Source organism: Cynoglossus semilaevis, chromosome 4 (genome assembly GCF_000523025.1).
Source record: "Cynoglossus semilaevis isolate Cse_v1.0 chromosome 4, Cse_v1.0, whole genome shotgun sequence".
Lineage (NCBI taxonomy): Eukaryota > Metazoa > Chordata > Actinopteri > Pleuronectiformes > Cynoglossidae > Cynoglossus > Cynoglossus semilaevis.
In genome coordinates, this window is record NC_024310.1 from 10,061,186 (window position 1) to 10,085,954 (window position 24,769).

The window sequence follows — 24,769 nt, forward strand, 5'->3', positions numbered from 1 at the left end:
TGGGAAGTGTTTTTTTTTCTGCCTCAGTAGTCTCTGTGATTTCACCCTTTGTTTGCGCACTTGTTTGTTTTTTTCTGGTTCCTACTTTTACACACAACAGAATGGCTTCAAATCAGTTCAGAAAAGTAATTGTGGTGTCATGGCGGACAGCGAAAGAACACAGCATTTGATTGGAGCTTGTGCCCCCAGACCCGGTGAAGAGCACTCTCCTCAGCTCGGAGAGCACTTGATTGCACAGCACCAATGATCACATTAAAAGGGCAACAGAAAACCCATTTGCTGTAAGGACAGCGGGAAATGAGACCCAATCGGACCCTGGAAATTGACTTCTGAAAGAACCTCAGTGTTATGTCAGGGTGGTGGGGACGAGCGTGTCTTTATGTTGTCCTACTGGACATCACACATTGAGGGACTTCACAAGCAAATACTGAGGACAACTGGCAAGGTTTACATGTCCACTATCAAGATTGATGGGGCTATTTTGAAACATATTCCTTGGCATATGGCTGTGCGTTTAACCTTTTTTACCTCCACACCTGACTACCTTCACTCAGGAAGCACACTGACCTCATGCACTTGGTGCTGCTTTTTCTGGCAGTGGAAGGACAATTGTGGAGGCATCTGCTGTGTTCATTTTAACAGGAACGAGGAGAACAGATGGAGACTCAAGGTTTAAGTGATTAGAAGGCACTAGATTGGAATACAAATTGGATTCAAAGAAATTAGACCGATATGAATCGAATGCAGTCTCCGTAGTGCAGGCTCATCGGCCTTAGTGTAAAGCCACTGCTGGGCATGTGGATTATGGGCGAAGCAGATGCTCCAGTGAGATAAGAATAAATATGCATTTGACACTTCATCTGAGGGGAGACGGTGGGCTTCATGTCTGTCCTTTATCTTGCCCTCCATTTATCAATGTCAAAGTGTTAATTACTGCCTCATTTATTAAGTCACTTACTGCCAGAATACCAACCCACCCCTGTGCCCCTGCACCGGCAGGGATAATGGCTGCTGGCAAAGTTACTGTTACCTACTAAGGGTGGAAAAAGCAAAGAGGTTCCAGCTGTAGAATACTGCAGGGTCTTGCTCCAATAGCAATACCAACATCCTCGGTTGTCCATGCAATGCCAAGGAGATTAGATCATAAACTGTAGGAGGGGGACACCAGCACCCCCACTACAACAACCCTCTCGCTGTAGCTCTGCTAAACGCCTGACGACTAATCAATGACAGCAAAATAGAAGGAATTAGCCTAAATTAGGAAAAGAAGAGAAGAGACTGGTTCCTGTTCTGGCGTCAATATGCCGCTGTCTGATGTCTGATCCCCATTAAAGGATAAATAACAGTCGTGCAGTGTTAATCTATGTCCATGTATGTCAGTGTTTGTGGGCACACTGAGTCTTTAACTGTACTTTCTGCTGATCAGTCAGAATATACTTGCTGCTGTCCTTCGCCTGCAGACTTCTGTGCAGCAAAGCATTGGTGTCCCCCGGGAGATTAAAGTGAGAGTAGTGAGATGTGTGCAAATCAGCCAAACAAGAACTAGAAACTTGTAACGTAAACTTGGAAACACTGTTTTGACCTAAGTCTATGTTCTATAGGGTTTACATTTACAGGAGTTTTTTCCTGTTATTTCAATGCACAGCCTGGGCAACAGAGATAGTTATTGATGTAGCTGTGTACAATTGTCTGCAATTCGTCACACTAGATCAAACTGTTTGATTGTTGAAGAGGTCCTATTGCTTCTGTGATGTAGATGTGTGTCTAACAGTGTCTAATGCTGCACTAGAGCCTTGTAGATATCAAGTCAAACATCGGGCTCATTATCTTTATCACCAGAAGTTTAGCTTCTCTATACCATAATAGAAAGGAATGGATCGGATGATTTGGCCATAGAGGACTTGAATTTAAAATGAATCTAGACATGGACTAAAACCTTACTTTCCAATCCATTTTTTTAGCTAATTTTACCCCAATCTGTTCAATGCAAACATCTGAAATAATCCTTTAATGTCCGTACTACTCCACCTTAAGCTTAATTGCAACTGTTCTTCTTGTGCAGGATCCCGTCTGCGCCAAGAGGACGCCGCACCACGGATTGTGGAGCACCCATCTGACCTGATTGTATCTAAGGGGGAGCCGGCCACTCTCAACTGTAAAGCTGAGGGTCGGCCGACCCCGACAGTGGAGTGGTACAAAGATGGAGAGCGAGTGGAAACGGACAAAGATGACTCACGTTCTCACCGTATGCTGCTGCCGAGTGGTTCACTTTTCTTCCTGCGCATTGTTCACGGACGCCGGAGCAAACCTGATGAGGGAGCCTACGTCTGCGTGGCACGGAACTACCTAGGAGAAGCTGTCAGCCGGAACGCATCTTTGGAAGTAGCATGTAAGTCACCAGAACTTGTTTTTTCATCAGTTTGTCCTGTTTGCTGTGCTACCAAAGTTATTACTGTGCTTATTCACATTCAAGGTTCTCTCAGTTGTTGATTGAAAAGACCAGATTTACGACCTAAAAACAACAACAACAGCATTTGACAATTTCCTTTCAAATTATCATAAATGTTACGAAATCGGCTTGTGTGTTATCTTTTCTCAAGGTAACAGCAGCAATTTGTTTCTTTTTAAATTATGTTCTCTGGGATAATTTAATCTTGCTTCCTGTTTTATGAAAAACAAAGCAATTTCACTGTGATTCTAAAAGTCACAGCTAATGACTGTTGTTAATGTTATTTTAACCAACATCTAAGAATGGATTTACTCTATCCTTACCTAAGAGGAGTGTTTCTGAGCCTGACCAGACGTCAATATAAAGCTACTGTCAGAGTACTTGAAAGGGGCACGATGGCAGGATAGATGTGGCTCTCTCTCAGGTACACGGGGTTATAACAGCAGGCAGAGATCAGATCAAAGTCCTGATCGACATTTGACACAGGCAGCCTGGACTGTGTTGGCGAGCACTGACAGGCAGAACCTGAGCTGTGGGTCGAATTACCTTTGAAGATGAAGGTCCCCCACCGGGCTCAGGCTGGACTTCCTATGGGGCGTCTCCCAGGGGCTGGAGGGGAAAAGCTCCTCGGCCTTCTGTTGTTTTCACTGTTCACTGTGGCTTCTGTCCTGTTTTTCAGACAAAGGTGTCCACTGTGGCTTGATGTTTTAGCCTTTATGACCTGTGTAATTTGACTTTGTAAAAAACATCATCATCGAACACAAAATTGAGTCACTTGTTGTGTTGTGATTTTGTAAGCTTTATTTGTTCTGTTTTACTTTAGTAAACAGCTATCAACCAAAAACTGGAAAAATAATAATGACTAAGAAGATGAGTAGTTGGAAGCAGGGCATACAGTTTGAGTGGATTGTGATTGGGAAATTTACTGTAGAGGAAGAAGGAAGAGAGGGTTGGACTCCAGTTTTCCCATGGGCTGTTCCAGCAACCCCCAGGTGCTAACTGTGTGACAGCAGCTTGATCTATCGATTGCAGTAAAAGGTCTCTCCCAGTCTAAATGAAAATTCATGAAAAATTGATGAAGTCTCAGGATTATTCTCTTTTCCCATTTTCGCTGTTCTTTTACCTTTCTTTTCCAGCACAGTTTCTGTTTTCCAATCTCATGTAATTCTGGTTGTGAAGCCAAATAGGCTGAATGGAGGCATTGACTGCTCGGATGGCTTAGAGGTGAGGGGTGAAAGGTCAGCAGGACAGGAGATGAGCGTAGATAGAAGATTTTGCAAGGTGCTGTGATGAGTGCACATGGATGATGGTGTTTCCAGCAATGCTGGGTTTAAGAGTGAGACACAGGGTCCAGCACAAAGACAGGATACAGAATGGTCTGTACATGGACAAAATCAGACACAATCAACACATGCTTTTTCAAATATCACATATAAAGCATGCAATGAAATCTTAAAATTGGATTTTATTTGTTTGTTAGCTTTAAACTGACTTTGACATTGATGTTTATTTAATGTTGTTTATGCCATATATTTGTAGTTCTTTTGAACTATTCTGTTTTTGATTGATTGGCTTTAATGGCTAACCTTTTATATTTTTTGCGCTATTATAAAAAGGAATTTCTGAAGTGACCTTGGTTTATCTTGGCTGTTTCTTTTGATGACTTATTTTTTACCTTACTTATTTTTTTATTCTACATTTTCGCTGTTTCTGAAAGACTAATTAATCCATATATGACTTAAGTCCAATTACTAATTATACATAAACTAATTATACATTGACAAATGTTAAAAAACAAAATGCTATTTCAGTGAATGGTAATTAATTTTTAATTAGTCAATACAATGGTTAATAGTTTCACTGATTGTACCAAATACTGCAGTTACACCAAACATTCATGGCTGCCTTGGAGTAGAACTTGACCTTTTTTTCTTTTAATTCACACATTTTCAGTGTTTGTTCTGAACCAACATAAAACAACACCGCCTGCATCACATCATCCAATTTCACTTGAAGGTAAACTAGCATTGCCGTCACACCAAGTAGTTTTGTGCAGATCAATATGAACTGACACGTCTCCACCTAGGACAGTAGGCATTACACTGAAATCCCTTATATTGCTCTTGTGCAGACCATTCATTATCTCAGCTTTGCCTGTTTATGCTGAACTAAAGCAAAGCTGCCATAACACCACCCCGCTCTGTGATTTTAGATAGCACGCCAGCTTTGAAGAACCAGAAGCTTGATGTTTAACACATCAATGCCAGCATCTGTCTCAAAATGCCAGCTGAATATGATCTGAATCTGAATCTGTGACATTGACTAGGTGCTTTTTTGCAACAAGAACAGTGGGCACCTGGTGAAAAAATCTACAGTATTTTCCATATAAATTTAATGTTTTAAATTAAGCTTAATTGTTATCTGTCTTCTAAAGTTATTATAATTTATCCATGCAATTATTTCAATGAATATTTATCATCACTTAGTCTTATGGAGATTTGACTATTTATTTTGGGGTTTATTTTACCACTGGTTTGATTTTAGCTGTGTGCTTCTCCAGGTCTGGGGGAGTGGGGGCGGGTGGTGGTGGTGGGGTTAGAGGGTCAGGAAGATGAATGGGGTGACGTGCCAAATCCCACTGCTCAGCTTACCACACTGATTAGCCTTATCAGGTCTTGACATCCGTCTAGTGATTGTAAAGCTAATGCTAATCATGCACAAAAAAGCCACATTTACATCCATAAATGCGTTGAACTGGCTCTGTGTTTAAGATATGTCTTTCTGTTTGTCTTCGAGTGTCTATCCCCCCCGCCCCCCATCGAGCACACCTTTGGCCTCCTTTCGTTCACGAGTGGTTGAGCAGGACCCTGGTGAGATAATTGAATTGCAGCTCTGAAACAGATTGAACTCAGTGGCCACTGAGCAAAGTGGTGCTGCTGCATGCTGGACATCACGCTGGGCAGCACTCAGCACTATCTGTTCAATGTGGTAAAAGTGGGGTTGGAGAGAAGGAAAATGGAGGCGACTGAGAGGAGACCTGCTGTCATTACCATTGGTGTTAGCCTATGTAGGTCTTCAACAACAACTTCTCCACTCAGCAATATGATTCATAAATTGTTAGAAGGCAGTGTGACCTACCTGTATCATATTAGAGCCAATGAGTGAACACGTAAAGTTTGAGAATGATGCTGAAACGTCATTTTGCTAAATTTGGAAGGAGAGTTTCCATGCAGCACTGCTCCTCAACACCCTCTCAGGAAGATAGAGAACTTGTAAACTGCCTGGAGGGTATCATAGAGCAGTCGTTTTGTGACCTTATTACTCCTTCCATCTCTCAAAAACTGACTGCAGGACAACACCATGGGATAGATAGGCTGCGTATGAGAGGGTATGTGCCCCTTTTTTCTGGTTTCGGAATAAACTAGGTCAATGAGCAGGTCCATAAATCATTGTGAAGCCTGTGTCAGAAATGCTAGTTGCAGCCACCGCTGCTGAATAAATTGCTAGCACTGCGGATATCTATGTATATGTAAGTGTGACATGGTGCACCTGGGGCAATGGGCTTCCGAGGAAAATGTTAATTATCCCCGTCTCTTCAGGTGGATGGATAGCACTTGTAACACCGGGCCCTAGATGAAAGCATTTGGGGTGAACAGTTGCACTTTTAATTGCATGTTGGATGTGACCTGGGCCCTCTTGACGTGTGTGTTTACTAAATGTATGTAATTGTATGTCACACGGAGGAGCATCAGATAAATGGAGGTGTATACCTGTATACCTTTACTTTGTGGGTAACCTTTATAAAATGCAAATGGTTTAAAAATAAAGCAGATGTCTTGGTTTTGGTGTGAAATACCACATGAGGAATGAGATGGGATGACTTTTTAAAGGGGGCTTTTGATATCATCTAATGTTCCCCTTCTGCAATTAAGTGAATCGTTAGGTAACATTTGGTGCTCGTACAACAAGGTAATTAGCAGGAAAATAGAGTAGAGAAAGGTGCTGGTGGAGGAGGGACGAGGGGAGGAGGGTACCAAGCTGTTCCTGTTGTTTCCAGCATGAGGACGAGCTAATAAAGGAACAGGCCAGGAGGAGCAGGCCAGGTGGGGAGTCAGACTGAGCTGCACTGCTGAGCCCTTCACAAGCTCATCTGAACATTAATGAATCATGATAGAATTAGAGATATTTCACTATCTTACACATTTTTTCAAAGGTATTTGATCATATTCTGTTGTGTTCCCATCTTACACATTTTTTCAAAGGTATTTGTTCATATTCTGTTGTGTTCCCAATGAATGTCTGTACCATACATGTAAGTTGTTAATTTTTTTTGACTCGATTTAAGAAGATTTATGAGTAACATTTTGAGTGGGTAGGATTGGACGGTTGATGATCACTGTTGTATACATTGAATATTTATCAGATAAACTATCTCCATAATTATTAGTTAAAGTAATAAATTACAGGAAAAAAGAAGAGGAAAGATTAAATTGGATAAAGAAAAAAGAAGGAAATCATAGTTTATTTCTGTACTGGATAAATCAATAAAACAAAACATTTCGATAATAAGTGATTTTAAATTGAAGCCTTGGTGATTATTTGTCTTAATATTGCTTATTGCTGTTTAATATTAAAATATAACAGTAATCACATTAATATAATGCATAATTTTGGTCAGCGTTATTCAAAATTCTCCACAAAAATGAATACAGTCAGAGCAGATTGTTGATTCTTTTAAAAGCTGCTCCCAGTGTAAAATGTTGGACCATTGGCTTGTGCCACAAATGTCAATGAGGTTTTTAACCAATGACATATGTTTGAAGTGAATAGTGATGATGATGATAATAATAGGCACCGGCTGTTATGAGTATCTGCGTCAGTGGTTTGTTTTAGTGGCGGCTTTCAACTTTGGATGAGAAAAGAAGGAGGGATGAAACCTAGTGAGAGTGAAGAGAGAGGATGTAGAAGCGGTGGGACTGTTGTCCAGTGATAAGAGGCGGTCGCAGCATCTCAGGGTGTGGGCCTGATAAACTGCAAGAGTAAAAAATCCCTGATTAAACGTGTCAGCTCTGTATCTGTGCAGCTGGACTCTGCTGACCTCTGTGAAAAGGTGTCTTTATCTATTGGGATTTGTCCACACATTGTCCCCAACACGCATACACACACACATACACACACAAACTTCGTTTTTTTTCCCCCAGCCATGCTGCAATATGTAAATTTCTCTTATCTTGCTTATTAACCACAAATGGCTGAGGTGATTTTTCTGAACACTACATTAAACCTTCACGAAAAAAACTGACTCATTGAAATTTAAAGGACTTTTTTTTTTACATATAGCTGCATTATTTAGAGGCATACGCTGCAGTCACTACCAGCATTTGGAACTCTCCCACAAAAACAAACTACGTCATTCAGAAACAGAATATTCCCTGAGACTGCACTTTCTTTTCTATCCTCGATGGGCCCCGTGTCCCATGTTTGACCTCCCCCACCCTAGCATGGGAAATGGACTGTCTGCTTTACCCTCTTACCTCCAGAGGAAAGTGAGTGTAGTTCTGAAAATTGGAAATAGAACACCTACAGGAGGCGAGGCTGCAGCACTCTATGGTTGAAAAATGATAGCAATAATGGAGTAGTGCAGCAGGAGCTGAGGACAGAGATGGAAAGTGTGGTGAGGAAGTTCACAGAGATTGTCAAGAAGTTGGGCTCTTAGTGAGATCCAAGTTTGGAGTGACCTTCTTTGACTATTTATTGTTCTTTCCTTCTCACTTATGCCTCTGTGCTGTGACCATTGTGTCACCTTTGAGAGTTTAAACCGGATTATACAAGTGTGTGGCGCTTCGTCATGGACCCCATGGCCCATCAGCGGCGGAGTGAGCTGTCAAAGCATAGAACGCTGAGCCAGCCACTTCTCACGACCATTAGTGCCTGGCAAGATTAAGCACCCGTCGCACTGGGTTTTGTTGTGTTTCTTTTATACACCCTACTCTAGATGCTTCACACTCTCCTTCCCTCTTCCTCTCTCTCCCTCCATCTCTCTGTCTTTATAGTGACAATGTTATTGATGGTCTCCTCACTCTGACAATGCAGGTCTATTGCTCTGTCTCTCCTGCGAGCTTGTGCATTGCCTTCTCTCACCTCGTCCTCCTTGCTCCCTCCACCCCGCGTGTCTCATCACTTGTGCTGTGCTGCCATGAAAGCTTGCTCGGCAGGGACTAAATAAAATATAATAAATCTTTGCACCGGCATTTTGTCCTGAAACTGTACAAGCTTTGGCAGTGTGTCTTGTAGAAACAAAAAAGGTACAGTGGGAAAGATGAACATTCTTTTCCTTGACACTTGGTCTTCAGACAGCTGTGAATGTAGACTCTGCTGTGAATTATTGAAATCTTTCTCTAGGCCAATTATCGATCCGCACTGGAACACAGACAGAGAAACAGGCTCCTTCTATCATGGTTGGCTAGAACTTTGATTTCTGTTTTATTATTGACTCATGGTGTAATTTATTCAGACCCAGTCAATGTCTCAGCGGGTAGATTTATTTTTGATGTACATCAAGTTCTTTATTCTTTTTTGTTTGTCCATAAATCAGCACTTCTGCCTCTCTGTAGATAACCCGACACATGTGGTCTCCAACCATTGACATTGTCTGCAGACATCAAGATGAAAATATCTGGTGCCAATCTATTCGCAATAAGTCCATGAAGGGACAAGTGAGTGATAATAATATATATATATAAAAAACTAAAAAAAAGTGAATAAAATCCCTGTAGACAGGTGTGTTCCAAGGGTGGTTTGCCATTGAGTCAAGTCAGGATTGGATCCTCTGACCCCTGGAGAACCCTTTGCCCCCTTCTATCCACCCCAGATCCCTCTGCTCCCTGTCCACGTAAAACCCCTCCACCCGACCCCCCCCCCCCCTGCTTCCATGAATGTGCCCCTGTAGTGACTGACCTCCCCCACCTATCTTCCAGTCTTTCTCTCTCTCTTTCTCTCTCTCTGAGACTGCCAGAGATGGTAATCCATCATATGGAGCTGGGGAGGAGGTGACACGGTGGAAGGCTGAAGTTCACGCGCTAGCTGATATGGGTTAGAATCGAATGTCGCTGAAATTGATTCACCCTCTGGAGTGTGGAATGGTGTGTTATTTCGGCACTGATGTCCTTGGTTCAAATGCCCATTATTTCCTCGGTTACTTTCTCTCTCACACACACACAAATTTTGCACAGCACTGTAGGTTTTGCAGCACTGCTGGGGATTGGTCTCATGAAAGGGTCAGGACCCAGTCAGACCCAGGACTCAGTCTGTTTATTTTGTGTTACCACTGTCAAACTGCACACTGGCCTTCTGATAGATAAGTCTGGTAAACGTTGCTGGGCACACTTGACGTAGATGCGTAAACACAAAGTGAACCACCACAGTGAGCTGTCAAAAAAGAAAAGCTCTTGACACTCTTATTCTACTCGTGCAAACAATAAAGACAATTCTTCCTAAAGTACATTCTTGTGGGGACACATAGAAGCCATAGTATTCAGTTCATCACCAGATTGCAAATTGGACTTAGCCATAGTATTCAGTTCATCACCAGATAGTTGCAAATTGGACTTTTTCAGGTTTTCAGGTCTTCTCAAAATTCTATTATACCTTTATCTTTGTACACACTGTAGTAGCTGTTCTCAGGCTCAGACTGGAGCTGGTTCATGGCCGAATTATGATTGGCCGGCTGTGTTTTGACTTGGCAATCTCTTGATGCCACAGGCAGATATTGTGTTTGGCTTGGACAACGTTCGCTGTAAGGAACACCCGTCAGATACTGAAACCGTGGGCAGCTGTCGACCTTGAGTTGAAACCTGATCATCCAATCCCTTCTATCTTTCTCACTCTTCCTCTCTCTGCCACTCTCTTTCTTCATTTCTTTTTTCACCCCCTCCCTATCTAGTTTCCCTCTTGTGCTCAGTGCATTAAAAACCCACTTGTGAAAGTGAAGGGTGACACGATCCAAGTTTGTGACGGCATGCTTTAACAACAGTGGTTTAGCGGAAATCCCAGTGTGACCTATCCGCTATGTAACTGCTCCCCTGCATTTCCTATGCACATTGGCAAAGGGGAAGTTAGGTGGCTGCTGAGTCAAGCTGAATGTGACCTTGTTTGATGCAGTGCTAATGCTTTCTCATTTTATAGGCTTCTTACCGTCGTCACATCTCTTTTGCAGTTCTGGCATAAAACAACATCCACCCTGAGAAAATAGGCAAACTGAGTATTTAAGTAATAGAGTGTGACCAGGTGCAGTTAGATGACATCACAGAAGACTATGAGACTGAAAGCTTTGGTATGCGTGACCACCTGCTTCTGCAGCTGGGAGCCTGATTAGCAGCTAGCCAGGATGATTATTAACAAGTCAGACATTCTTCAGCCAAATGAGAAGACAGACAGACGGACAGATTAAGACTCTTGACAGACATTGCACATTGTCTGTTGTGTACCTCTGAGTCGAACGCTGGTTTGGCACAGTAGAGACCAGACAGAGATTCACTCAGACCACTTAAGCACTAGCCTGGCTGTAGGCCAGCTGGGTAAAAATCAAAACACTCCATTCAAATGCTAAGAAGAATCTTATCTCAGTGGCTCTCGCTGGTGTTCTTTGTGATCTAGACTTCCCAGGCCAAAGCTATTAACAGGCAGGTGCCTCATGTTGTGTAGTTAAAGACAAATCCCAGGGGAATGGTATTGTGGAAGATGTTCTAAATCATAAATTTCATTGCTTCTTCTTGTCTGTTGATTGCTCTGATTTTAGATACATTCAGGATTGCCATGCACAACAGTACTTGTCAGCTATTGAGGCAGAAATAAATACTTCAAATTATCACAGGATGGTTTTAATTGTCTCTTTTCTATTCAGCCGGAAATTAAATCTCACGACTGTGAAATCGTACGACTGCAGTCACTCGATGTGTGCACTTATTTGACTCCACCAATCTTTGAATGCCATCACTGCCCTGTAAACTTCAACCACATTGTGCGTTTGTAAAGAACCAGTCTGTGCAGGAATATACGAACATGCCTTCACTTAAATGTACATATTGAATATATAAGTAGTGTACATGAACAAACTTACATTTCTTACCCCCGTTCGGTCTTGTTTATGGCAAAGTGATAGCTTTACTGTTCTTTTCAGTTTGAAAGGGCATTTTTGTTTTCCTCCAAAACTCACAAATACATTTTAAAATACAAAAACTGTCCCCTTGTAATATAAACTTTTCTCTTGTGGCTTTCTTGGTAATAGATCTGCAAGAGCAAAACCTTTGAATGTCCATCACAATCGGACTAGTTTGTGATTCTCAAATTTGACATTTGAACCTAAGGCTCCAACATCTGATAAACCTTGGGATGAAAAGATCAAAAGTGAAAGCCAAATAAACAACAGTACACAGTCAAATACACATTTTGGATTTAACAACTTTCTGCTCTCATCCAACGAGCATAGTAACAGTTGTCTAAATGCCACAGTTAGGGTAAATAGGGTAAATATGAACTATGTGACCTCATTGGAAATTATACTAGAGTTCTGATATCACCTTGTTTACTTTCTTTCTTCCCAAATTACCCTGTGGTGTGGTGTTCAGGAACAGAAGTATGAATTACAACTCTGACACTTTGTGAATATCGATTTGGCTGCTGTTGCAGCGCAGGGGGTTGTGGAAAATGACATTATTCAAAACATGTTGAGCTGGATACAGCTGCAATTAATCTGCTGTTTGTTTATGTAACTGCTATATAATTAGTCTAATTGTTTTTTTTCCCTAAATCCCTCCTTCTTTTTCTCACACAAGGCTGTGACAGTCTTATATTAAAATATTGTTATCACATTGTTAACACTTTTTTTTATTCCCTGTTAACAAAGCTCTGTGAATGTTAGATAGTAAATTATTCCTCTTATCAGTTGCTCCGACTATGAGCAGAAGGAAATAGTCCATGTGATTCAGCTCAATTCACAGCAATTTACAGCGTTGATAACCCAGTTGTTCCTTTGGGTCCAGATAGGCTGACCTTTGTCCAGCACTTGAATTGACCTCTGACTGAACATCGATTGACCATCATCTGACCCCGATGCTTGAGAACAGACCAGCGTACGGTGCTTCTTCAAGACCGTTGAGCATCTCTAGCATTCACTGCTAATAATGTTACGTAGCGTTATGAGGAGATATATGAAAGGAGAAATAGCTGTTGAAGGCAGGGTTAACCCCGTGTCAGAGAAAAAAAACACACACACAATCAAATTACAGGCAAAGGGATATTAGCGTCTGTCAGCCTCGTCATTCTTGTGGTGCTCATGTTCTGTATTACTACGGTAACTATAGCTGAGGACTATCGTGTCAAATCAGATCACGGTTCGTATTCTGATACTAACAACCACGAGCCTCCTCATTTTAGCACACACGTTGTCTTTTTTGTACTACAAAAACTCCTTTTGCTTTGTAAGACCTTTTTTTGTGAAAGTAAACCTTGCAAAAACCCGGGCACATTTGCTGAGTGCGAGACCAGATTGTGTTATCTCTCCTCAGCATCTTGCCATTCTGCAACCACCACCCTCCTCTCTACTCTAAACTGCTCCCTAACTGTCTGTGGATGATAACAGTTTCAGCTTAGCAACCCTCACGACTTTCAAACATTTAAAACCAGATTTCATCCCAGTGACTGGCTGTAAATAAAATATGTAGAATTCTCATAAACCTCAATAAGCAAGTTGACCTGATAACGATGGTGATGAGAACAGCAGATGTCAGTGTATTAGAAAAAAGGAAACATATATGCATATCATTCATCTCTAGTTATTGCCAACTGAGGTGTTGATTGTCTTTAGCATTTGCCTTTTTTTGTCCCACCCCCAACTCACATTGCAGTAGCCAGCAACACCACTCTGAGTCCTCTCCACTCTGGGACTGTTTCTGTACCAACATACAGAAGGGGGAGGGTTGGTCTAAAAAAACGGGCATCATTAACTTTGAGTGGCAGACGTTAGACGTACAGGAGGATGTACCGTGCACCCCCTGCTGGGTGTCCCTTAACCCCAATCACTCCTTGCTGTCAAACTTGATTTCTGCTGTTTGGCTTCTTGAAGCTCAGTCAAGGGTAAAAGAAGTTGTTTCAGAAGTTGCCAACGGACTCTCTGAGTCATACTTTGCTGTGTCATTGGTGCATGGAATTGCATTTATAGAATAGATACTGTTTTTGAGTGTCAAAATGTCTGTTCCTCCTACTTCCATGTGGTGTGAGGAGTATATGCTGCTACCACCAGTGTGGCACGTGCTGTTGGACTCCCTGTGGTGTGAACACCCTGTCTCATTAATCACATACCCTGTGCTGCAGCCTTGACAACACACAACCTGGTGGCTTCTCACCTCCCGTCATGGCTCTGCATTGTTATTCTAGCACTGGAAAAGGAAACGATTGACTTGTGGTCATTGGAACCAAGCCTTTGCCTTTCCTCTAAAAAAACACTTCCCTCCATTGAGGCTGGGTTTACGGCGTTTGAACCTCTTGGGCAAGGGTCACAGGATTTGCCAACTCATTATGGCACACTCAATGGCATCAGATGTCAAAAGAGTTGGCTGACCATGAAGGAGGCAGGCATAAAGATTTGCTGGACTGACCATTTCCTTCTGGAGACCAGTGGTAGCTAGAGAGAGTCAGGGGAAAGAAAAGAAAATATATTCCTTCTCTCTTTCGGTTGGTATCTAGAATTATAGAGCTGCTATAAAGCTGACCCTTGGTCTGCTTGTGTCATCAGTGTGAAGCTGACCCTTGGTCTGCTTGTGTCATGACAACTATGATGTCATTTGTCTTTAATTGGTTTAAGAGAACCTAAAAGCTAAGTGACATCGCCCCACCCCCTTCATTGTCCCTCTTTACATTGCTACTGCTTTAACATTGTGTGATTTTCGGTGCAGTAAAGACATTGTTGTCATGTAGTCCTTTTTTCATTGGACCTGGTTTGTCTCGTTCTCTAACTGCACGTAAAAATGTCAAGATACAAAAGCTAAATCTTTGCCATGAGCTTACTAGAAGAATAATGAGGGAGAATGGAGGCTACAGCTTGATTTGATCCTGATTGGAGACCTGATTGATCTGGGCCCTGGGGTCATCACAGAGTCAATACTTGGACTGATGATAATTCTGCTCATCTCCAGGGAATAAATCTATCCCTGTACTTTCACATGCCATTACGCCACACGTCACTGGAAACAACAATTCATATCACTTGTCTCTACCATTACAGTTAAAGATGCATCCCAACAAGTCATTTGACAGAGCTGCAATCAAGCCAACCATCCTGAATCCTGTCAGAGTGGGTGTTCCTTTTTTTTGGCCAGTGCAGGATTTATGACGTGCTACAAGGGTTCAGTGAATGACCCTCTGGTGTGCATCTCTGATGATGTTCTAATTGGATGGGGTGACCTTTCTTCACTGTAATTTTGAATCGTCCTTGGTTGTTGGGGGTGGTAAAAGATTAAGAAGCAGCACGGGAGGCTTGATTGATGTGCACTGTGGTTGGTGTGGTCATGGACAGACAGTGACAGGTAGCAGGGCAGTAACACATGAGTCCACAGCTGTTGAATAAGAAGCGAGATACAGACTGACGAATGGGAGTTTGCATCAACCAGACAGACAAATTGCTACCCTCTGTTGTAATGGCTGAAGGTCTAGGCAATGAATTAGTGGTTTTTGATCAGCTATCACACATAGCTCAAATCACCAGTAAATATGTTTTTGTATGTTTCTTTAGGTACATGAATTCATTCATTACCCATTCATTTTGAGATAAGGTTCCATCTAATGCTAAAGATTTGAGTAAACCAAAACAAAACAGACAAACACTGTTATCCCAAAGCTGTAAATAGCAAGATGTAAATTATGACAGCTAAAGCATTTAAGGTACTAAAAAAAAAATCTTTAAAGGTCATGAAATGTTTTTTCATTTAAAAATTTTAATTCCACATTGAAAATGAAGTATTGATGAGTCCTAGTTATGACATTTGCTTTGTTTTGATACCATACATATCAAAAAGCTCCTAGCATACATTCATTGTCAGTATCAAATTTACTTCTCTCTCTTCACCAGCTTCAGTTGAAGTGTGGTGAATGCGCTGGGATTTTGATGCATTTGATGCTATTTCGTGAAGCAGTGTGAAGCTGGAACTAATTCCTGCATTTTTATTTGACTTGGTCTGAGCAAGGTAAGCACCAGCCCTGCTTAATATTCCAGGCCATGCTGACAGGAACATGCTTATGGTATTGCAGCAGCAACAAACGTTCTTTGTAAGATTGTGAGCAGAAAAAAAAAAAAATCTATTCGCCGTACAATGTCAATATAAATTATCCCTGTAATTGAAAAATATATTCCATCATTGTATTAAATAAAGGGTTTGCTTTCTCTGCTTTAATTACATTTTAATGTTTTTTTTGTTTTTTTTTTAATCAATATCTGATAGCTGTGTAGAATCCTTAGAAGAAATAATCCAGCGCAGTAACAGATATTGCCATGAGAGTCTCTGGCCATTTTGCAGGAATCATCAGCTTGTGGGGGTTTATTGCTCAATATTTGTGTTATTGTATTTTCAGTGTTACATCCTGTGTGCTGCAGTTTGCACTTTTCACATGAGCGATTCTTCCACCACTATGACCAGAGTAACAATATAAACACAGGTCTCCATGCATCATTGCTACAGTCACCCAAGTCCATTTAAACGCTTCAATATTTGTGTTTACTGCATCTCATTCAACTTCGGCACTGCAAAAAATTAAGGAAAGGCAAAAGAGCATGAGAACAAAATAAAGCTTCTTCTCTGACTCACAGTGACCTGGAGCAGAATTGAGTTTTTTTATGTGTTGACTGCATATGAAAGGATCAGCATTAACAGCCCCAACAAATATCCATAAAAGCTTGTGAAAAGAAGGCCTTGAACCCTCTATAGAACAGGTGCATTTTATAGCACTCCTTTTCTCCCTCCATCTTTAACAGTGCTACATTTGGCTGTCGTACGTTGGTGAAGCTCCAGTGCAGGGGTGAGCCAGGCCTAGCAGTACAAACACAGTAAACCCCGTGCCTTGTGAGAGCTGCAGGGAATGTTCTAACGAGGTGTCCGGGCAGCTGACGGCTTTGTCCTGCCACATGTGAGTGGCCATGGCACAAAGAGCGTCCTGCAGCGTGCTGTCTGTTCTTTGTGTGTACGTGTGTGCCTCTCTCCTCTGTCTGACACTTTGCGGTACAAAAGGAAGCCATGTGAGGAGCCAGTGTGGCATCAGGTGGATGAGGCACTATGGCCGTTCCGCCTGTCTGTCCATCATTCCTGTCTGTTGACTTTGTCGAACACAACAAAGCATACAAGTCTGTAATTTATATTGGTATTGAAACTGTTAGTTTTTATTGTAGTTTTTATGTTCTTTAAGGAAGAGGTCAGATTATCTCCTCATCTCGCTTTCTTTATGACGAAGCTGAAGTGAGCGCTGTTTCCGACCCCAAGATTTTCTTTGCCATTTGATTGCAGTGTTTATTTATTCAGTGTCCCGTCCTCGTATCTTTAATCTCTGCTAATTTATCAACTGCAACTCTTGAATGAGTCTGGTGTGTTATAAACCTAATGCAGTGCCCATGTTTGTGTTGGCTATTTCTGCTCCACAGGAAACATTTTCCAAATCTCCCCTTAGTTAGAACCACTGCAAGAGAGTGAGTAAGAGTTCGTGTATCCACTGGTCACTGGAGGAAAAACTCAAATGCTTCTTTTAAAAGGCCAAAGTCATTTGTCTGTGTTGTTTTCTGTCTCTCAGGGATTGTTTAGAGAAAAAAGACAGCGAGAAAGATAAAGAGTGAAAGGGAGTAGAGGCAAGAAAGAAAACATTCCTTTTCGGTTGATGTGTGAATGCTTCTCTTCTCGGTTATTGTGCCGATAGCTGTGTTTTTCTCCATTCTCCATTCCACTGTTATAATAGGTGGTGTTTGCACTGAGGTTTTCTGAAACAACAGCTGGGGGTGGTATCATTCTCACAGCTGGAAATTTGCGATACACAATTAGGAAGAAGAACAGAACTTCATAGTAGTAGTGTATTGGCTTATATTTCCATCAACTCAGAGCTGGGACTTTAAATTTCTAAGTCCTTAACTGTGTGTCTTTCAGTGTTCACAACAGGTGTAACTGCTGTAGCAACACTGTAGAAACATTCATGTTTCAGTGCTGTAAAAACAAAGGACAAAAGCCATTTCCTCCAGACTTTTATACCGATGGCGCAAGATTTTTCAACATGTGAATAAAACATGCAATGTTTCCATATTGCTGTTTTAATCTGATTACATCAGAAGAACACAAGGCCAGGAGACCACGGGAGAGAACCTCAAACATCACAAAGGTTTGGAAGGCTCTTGTCTCAGAGGACTACAAATCCCCACTCTCGAATCTTATTGTTTGGAAACCATGAAACCGGATTCCTGTAACAAGTCTCTGATCAGTGGAGCATTGACCCAAAGGACTCAATTAAACCAGAACAACCCCTTCTGACCAAGTCCTTTATTTTGCCTCCTACCTCCTCACAGCGTGTTGCTACCACTGCAGTGGAACTGTTTATGTCCCAGACTGGGAGGCAGGGCATTACAACACACGGTGCAATCACGCCGCTCAACCTTTGCCCATCTCATTACACACACAAACAGCAGAAATCCACACACATCCAAAGAGTCCTTCTGTTGCACAACATCAAATGCGTGACACTCCCCCTGACTTGGTGTTTAAACTGGCTGCGCAACTACAATAAACATGTATTAAAAAGGCTAACAGATAAATAGTGCTTTTGCAGAAAAGTGTCTGCAGTTGAAGGCAGTAATCCAAAGTTTAATTCCGGCCATTTTCCTAGTGATTAAAGTGAATTATGACCATTTCTTGATTATGGTTTGGCTTCTGTCTGTACGTCTAAGGCCACTCCTTGTGTTAGCTCAAGAGAAGACAACAGTGTGTGTGCGCAACCAACCAAAAGGTGTGAAGCTGAAACTTTACTTTACACTTCCTGTAGAACACAGTTAACACGAGCTGCCTGTGTTCCTGAAGCACATGAATGAAGAAACATTTTTTCAATCAACGTACAACTGCTTTAATAATGTCAAAATATTTGAAGGTCAACTGCTTTTATAACGACTTTTCATAGTTTGACTGCACACATAACGGCTCAGTTGGTGAAGCCTTTTAATGAAAAGCCCCCAGATTTTTGGTTTGTTTTTTTACCAAGACTTTTTTTGGCATTTTAAATTATAAATTAGACAAATAAAATGAAACTCCACTTTTGGGACAGAGGAAGAAAAACATTCAAAGACTGAAGTTTCAGTTACCAGTAGGGGAGGATAAGGAAACTGTAAAATGATTTCATAAATGCATGTGTATTACACATGTAATACATGACTAGACATGTTGTCTTTAGTTGACTAGTACAATATGGTAAGGTGTGTAGCTGGCTTTCTAGTGAGTTGAGTTTGAAGGAGACATTCACGTTTACTGCAAAAACAGCCAAATCAAGGCCTTATGAAATATAAATGGAAAATGTAACTGGGTGCAGCTCTGAATGTGAAATCAAAGAGGTTTTCATATATCATATTTTTGGATTAGTCCATGTAGGATATGAGGGAGTGTGAAGGAAAGATAAGCATCAGCCGACGGGCCTTTGAGCTCCTTAAATTGTCTGCCTTTGTCTTGAAACCCGACGCCACACCAGTGAATTCTCATTCAATCAGTGATCCGGCCAGCGATCAAGATAATACAGACTGAAACAGCCGGAGTGATTTCCTCACACCGCAGTCAATTAGACATTCATTTAAAAAGCAAAATTAGTTGCTATAGATTTAATAAGTGACCTGAGCTGTGGCAGACGGGTCAGATCCTTGGAGCCTCTGGCTGGAGGCCCGTGGGGAAATGAGCACCTTCTCACCAAAGCCCACTCGTAATGACTTCTGTTTAGCCTTGATAATGTCTACTAATTGGTTAATCAAAGACAATGGTCGTCTACATATACCTCCCACCTTCGCAGCTTCTGTCTGCTTCACTGAACAACAGCTTAGAGTAGTAGGCCCCCAAATCCCTGGTTCGCCCTCATCATCTGCAGATACACCTGGTTGGTTTGGGTGTACGCCTGCAGCCAGACATGAACCACATCCATTCACTTAATTAATGTTAATATGTGCATGAACAAAAACATATGCGCTGTTTCTGTCCAAGTCATTCGAGACGGTAATAAAATGCTTGAAAAGTAATGCACTTCATCTCAGGAGGTGTCCAAATGGTCGATATAAAGACCCTCCTGGCTGGACAGGCTGAAAAAACAGAGCATTGACAAACTGTCTCTGCCCCCCTTCGAGCTGCCGTCATTGGGTGAATAATACTGCGTTTTCTCCATAATCAATTAGCAAGCCTTCATTACCTTGGCCATTCATTATGTTGGCGTGTCAGGGACGCGACACTGTGCAGTGCTCGCCCCTGGTGTGGGCACGTCAGTGGGTGCTGATACATGACCATGCTTTCGCAATTCCTCTTGTATCTAAACAGGACGCAACCATTATTTTGTTGCACAGTCGAGCAGACATTTCCCCGTGTGGCCAAGTCAAGTCTTTGTTGTCACGCGGCCAGCCTAGCGATCATTACTCATTTCACTAATGCAAAGTAAATAATGTTTACTGATCTGGTACAGCGAAATATTCATTATACTGTATTATTGAAACTATTATTTTCCTTTTGGAAACATTATGTCTTCTCCTCTTGGCCATGTACAGCATTGGACAACTGTCAGAGGTACAGTTTTATAGATTCTTAAATGCACACTTGGCAGAGTCTTCGAGTTTATTAATCAACAAGCCCATTGTATATTTTCAACATCTAGTGTTCAGCAAGAGAATAGCACTTTGCCCTTGGCTCTGTTTACTTCAAAACTAAAGCTAGATTATTGACAAAGAAAAGGCTTGACCAATCAGATCACAGGGTAGTTGGGGCTCTAATGGAAACAGCAGAGTTGAAGCCTGAGAAATCCTTTTGAGTTTTTTTTTTTCTGAACCTACTCTGTTTCCATTCATAAGAAAACATTTACTGAAACCAAAATAGAGATAAAGACACAGCCCTAATAAACTATCTATCAGCATTTGCGGAGATGTCAAAAATGATACAAGTGTGTGTTTGTGCTCACCATAAACAGTGGCTTGTGAATAATCAACTGATAGTTGGTCAGCAACAGTACTATATGTAAAAAAAAAAAAAATCAGTTTTCAGTCATGACCCACTTTCATTGAACAACAAAACATTTTAGCAAAACACAACAGCGTGAGTGGTTGGTATAAAAAAAAAAATCAAAATGTGAAAGGCTCATTTCAGGCATTGTGCTGAAGACTCCACTACAGCCCTTACCCGAGTGTGTAATTTGAGTTACACAGTAAGACATCCTAAACACATCCCAGAGGCTCTGTTTTCTCCCGGCACTCCTGAATATTGCAGTTAGCTTGTGAGCTGCAGTATAGGAATCATTAATGTAAAACAGATGTCAGAAGCATCTCCCAGTGCAGCAGCAGCAGCAGCAGCAGCAGCTCTCATCGCTGATGTCTGTACTGCCGCATCATCAACCGCTCAGCTTTTTTGGATGCATTTTTAATAGACACTGACTTTATTCCAATAAGTGTGTGTGTGCGTTGTTGTGTGTGCGTGTGGAGTATTGGTTGTGTTAAATATGCCCATGGCACATTATCAGTACTGTGTGTGTGAGTGTGTGTTTGGGTTATGGTCTGTTGTATAGAATTATGATGAGGGCCCAGCCTGTGATTAAAAGAGTAAGGTATTGAATGGCCGTGTGATGGATGAGCTGCTTGTGGATCAATTAAATATAAAGAAATACATTCTGCCAGCAACATGCTCATTAGAGACAGGGTGAAAGGAAGTCATGGGAGTGAAGACTTATTTTCACTGCCTTATTTCATAAATCTGTCCTTGCATGTTTTGTTAGCAGCAACACTTTTATTTAGTGCACACAAAACATGTATTATTCAGTGACACTGAACTGCAGCACGTGAACACACCAAGGCTTTGCATGTTATTAAGTGTTTGAAAAATGAAGTGCTCTTTGCACGCTGGAAAATATCCAGATTTTCGCTTTGTATTTCCCATATCTGTGACGCTGTTTAAAGGGCACAGACGTTTTTTTTTTTCCCACTGAAAAGTGGACTTAGAGAAATTGAATCATGTTGGACGCAGCCCATCTTTGTTGGCCGCTGCAGCTACAGATTTGTCCGTGCACGAAAACAGAGGCGAATCAGCTAATTGGGGGAGCAGCGTGTATCAAAGGGACCAGTGAGCAAGGCAGATATGGCAGCCAACAGATGTGAGTAACAGCTGTCACACGCAGTGTCAACCTTTGCTGTGCTGTCAGTCTCCATTTGTCCACATGTGGGTAAATAATGTGTTGTCTTTTTTCATTTGCCACCGTTTGCAGCAGCCAGTAATGGATTCTAATGTTAAACACGGTCTCCTTTCAGTGTACAATTAATGTGTAGCCGCTCTTATTAATGCTTACATATTCATGTTGTGTCCCAGGGTTGGACTAATGATCAGTGTTTGTGGGCCTCGTCATTGGGGGAGACAAACCAAGTGACAGGCGCCATCGGCTGGGGACCGATCAGTCTTCCTGCCAACACACTCTTTGTTGATATGGCTGGGCCGTCAGAGCAGCCCCTCCTCATATCTGTGAGGAAGGTTTAGAGCCGACAGACAGACAGACAGAAGGACAGACAGACAGAAGGACCAGTTACCAGTCACTGTGTGCTCTGTGTGTCCAAGGGATGATATTGTAGGGGTGTGGCCGCTAAGTGCGAATGACCAGGGGTCCACTGACAGTGTGCAGATGGAGGGTGGGAGCTTTGCTTCCAGAACAGATGTTTTAGGGGTCTATGTTTTTTTAAGGGGTGTAAAGGGCAGCCTAGGGATCGTAGAAAGGACGTGTGTGGTTGAGCCTGCTGTTGCTTTGGCCACCCATCCAAAAATGTTTACGATGTAGTGGTAGACTGGATGTCTCAGAATGAGTCTGAGGGTTTTCTAAATTTGAGGAACTCTAAAAAATACATTATTTATTCATATACATATACATATTAAAAAGCTCAACAAGATTAAACTGTTGACTACATACTTTATAAGGAGGGAAAGGATTTTTTTCAGTCATGTTAATTGTTTTTGAGCCAGCCTCTGCTGGTCAGCCCTGGTATAGGTATAGGCTTCCCTGTTGGCCAAAAGAGCATGTCATCTTTTTGTTGTTTTTTAGGACATTTCAGATGTATTTTATCTAAAGGTTTCATTTGAGAAAACTTTCCGAATTGTGCATATTTTGATGCACAACAGACTGTCCAAGTGTGGCAGTATTTTTTTCAAATGTTTCACCAATGATTTGAATGCAGAGATCGCTCCATCAGTATGTTTGATCTGGACTTTATTTTGATTATAATAGAAACCAATTATGACATAGCAGAAAATATCTCTTACTTATCTGGGTCATTTTCAGTTTTGTTGTGGCATCTCCTACATTTTTGTCCACATTAATGCTTCACCTGCTGGAGAAGAGCAGCACTCCTCTCTTTGCTGTTTTTCACATTTGGTGTTTTTTAGTAATTGGTGGATAGAGATGGTTTTTGAGTATGGATCATGGCGCTGTAATGAGTCTCTGAGTGTGTACGGGTGTGAGTGCAGTTTGTCTACTGCCGCTGAATGGGAACGAGATGAATGCTGGGTGGAAATGAATTTCCAAAGGCCACGGTGCTTCATCACTGGGCCAGCATTGCCTGTCCCACTCCTGCCTGGATAATACCAGAATTATCACTCAGAAGGAGGAGAGAGAGAGAGAGAGAGAGCGATGAATGCCTCCAGCTACTACACCCTGGGGACTTTGATACCCCGAACCCCCTCCTTGTCACTTTCATTTCAGCACACACACATGTGTGTAGCGCACATTCATACAGGTACAGAAAATGTGGGTGTGGGGGCAACATTATGCACTAATGGCGTGCTCCATTAATCATACAATGATGAAGGCCACTTCCTTTATCTAATTGGCTGCCAGTACCTTAGTGTTTTTGTTGCATATTACTCCAGGCTCTCTGGGGTAATATGTTTGCATGTGCTGTGCTTTTTGGCAAACAAATCACTGCATCAGGATCAGAAGCTCCAAAGCCACATCAAACAAGTGTCTTTAGTGTATAAATATATATGAATATAGATTTTCTTTTTTTGGAAAAGCAGATGTCTAATACAAAGTATGCTAAGTCCCTCCTTTTTACCTTACCTTTTAGTATTATAGTCTTCCATACACATTTTCTGTTGCCCACTTTTCAGTCAGTCGTTTTTTTTTTTTCTTGTCATTGTTGTAATGCATACATACGTTGACAAAAACAATGTTTATTCACACTTTGCTTATTTGGAGGAACATATTCAGTCATAGCTTCCGTTACTTGTGGCATGCATAAATGTATTTGTGGGCATAAAATAAAGGCCGTCTGTTCAGTCTGGGCTTCATCCATTATTTATGGACCAGAGGAAGTAGCAGTATTTGTGTGTCACTAAGCAGATTTTACCGGGCTGTCAAAAACATTTTGTTTGACTGGTAAAGGATTAATACACATTGGAAAAAACAAAACAAAAAACAAACCACAAAATCACCAAGTAAGAGAAATCTCCAATTGTGTGGATTAATTCTGGACAACAAGTGTGAAAGACATGCCTTTCTCTGTATTTAAATAGAAGGAGGCATGTTTTTTCACACTGATGAATACTACAGTATGCAAGTCGAATACTGTGAACAGTGACATTTACATTCAAAATCAAACAGCTATTCTGTACTCATCCTACATCTTTAAGTTGTGATAACTAAAAAATAACCATTACATTGGTTCATAAACCATATTTTCTCTTGTCTAAGATTACAAAGCTACAAGTAAGGACGTACCATTCTATACTGTGACCCACAAAGACCTTTTTTTTCCTTCTAAAATGCACTTGATAGCAAATTTACTCCTATGGCAATGCATAATTTGTGTTCACAGTGTGGTGAGAAGCGCAGCAGAAGCAGAATGCTGCTCTCGGCTTGTTTTGCTCTTTGAAGGCTGCAGAAGGCCACGGCAATATTTACTGTGAGAGTGCCCACACCCCGCCCCCCACTCGGTCCCACCCTGCTAGGCTAGAGTTTGAGCTTCTCAGCCGGAGGATGTGTTTTGCACTGGTACATCTCACCACCCCCCCCCCGCGCGGTCCCCCCCCTCCTCTC

At 41.7% G+C, this 24,769-nt stretch overlaps 1 protein-coding gene across 10 annotated transcripts in view; it reads left to right on the forward strand.

The window, feature by feature from the left end:
• The window catches only part of robo2 (roundabout, axon guidance receptor, homolog 2 (Drosophila)), a 279,131-nt gene that overhangs the window by 125,928 nt on the left and 128,434 nt on the right, over nucleotides 1-24,769 (forward strand). For all 10 annotated transcript variants that reach the window (XM_025055187.1, XM_025055192.1, XM_025055190.1 and 7 more), the window contains one exon: nucleotides 2,063-2,389. In XM_025055187.1, the coding sequence (XP_024910955.1) occupies nucleotides 2,063-2,389 (327 nt within the window). The remainder of the gene's footprint in view (nucleotides 1-2,062; nucleotides 2,390-24,769) is intronic.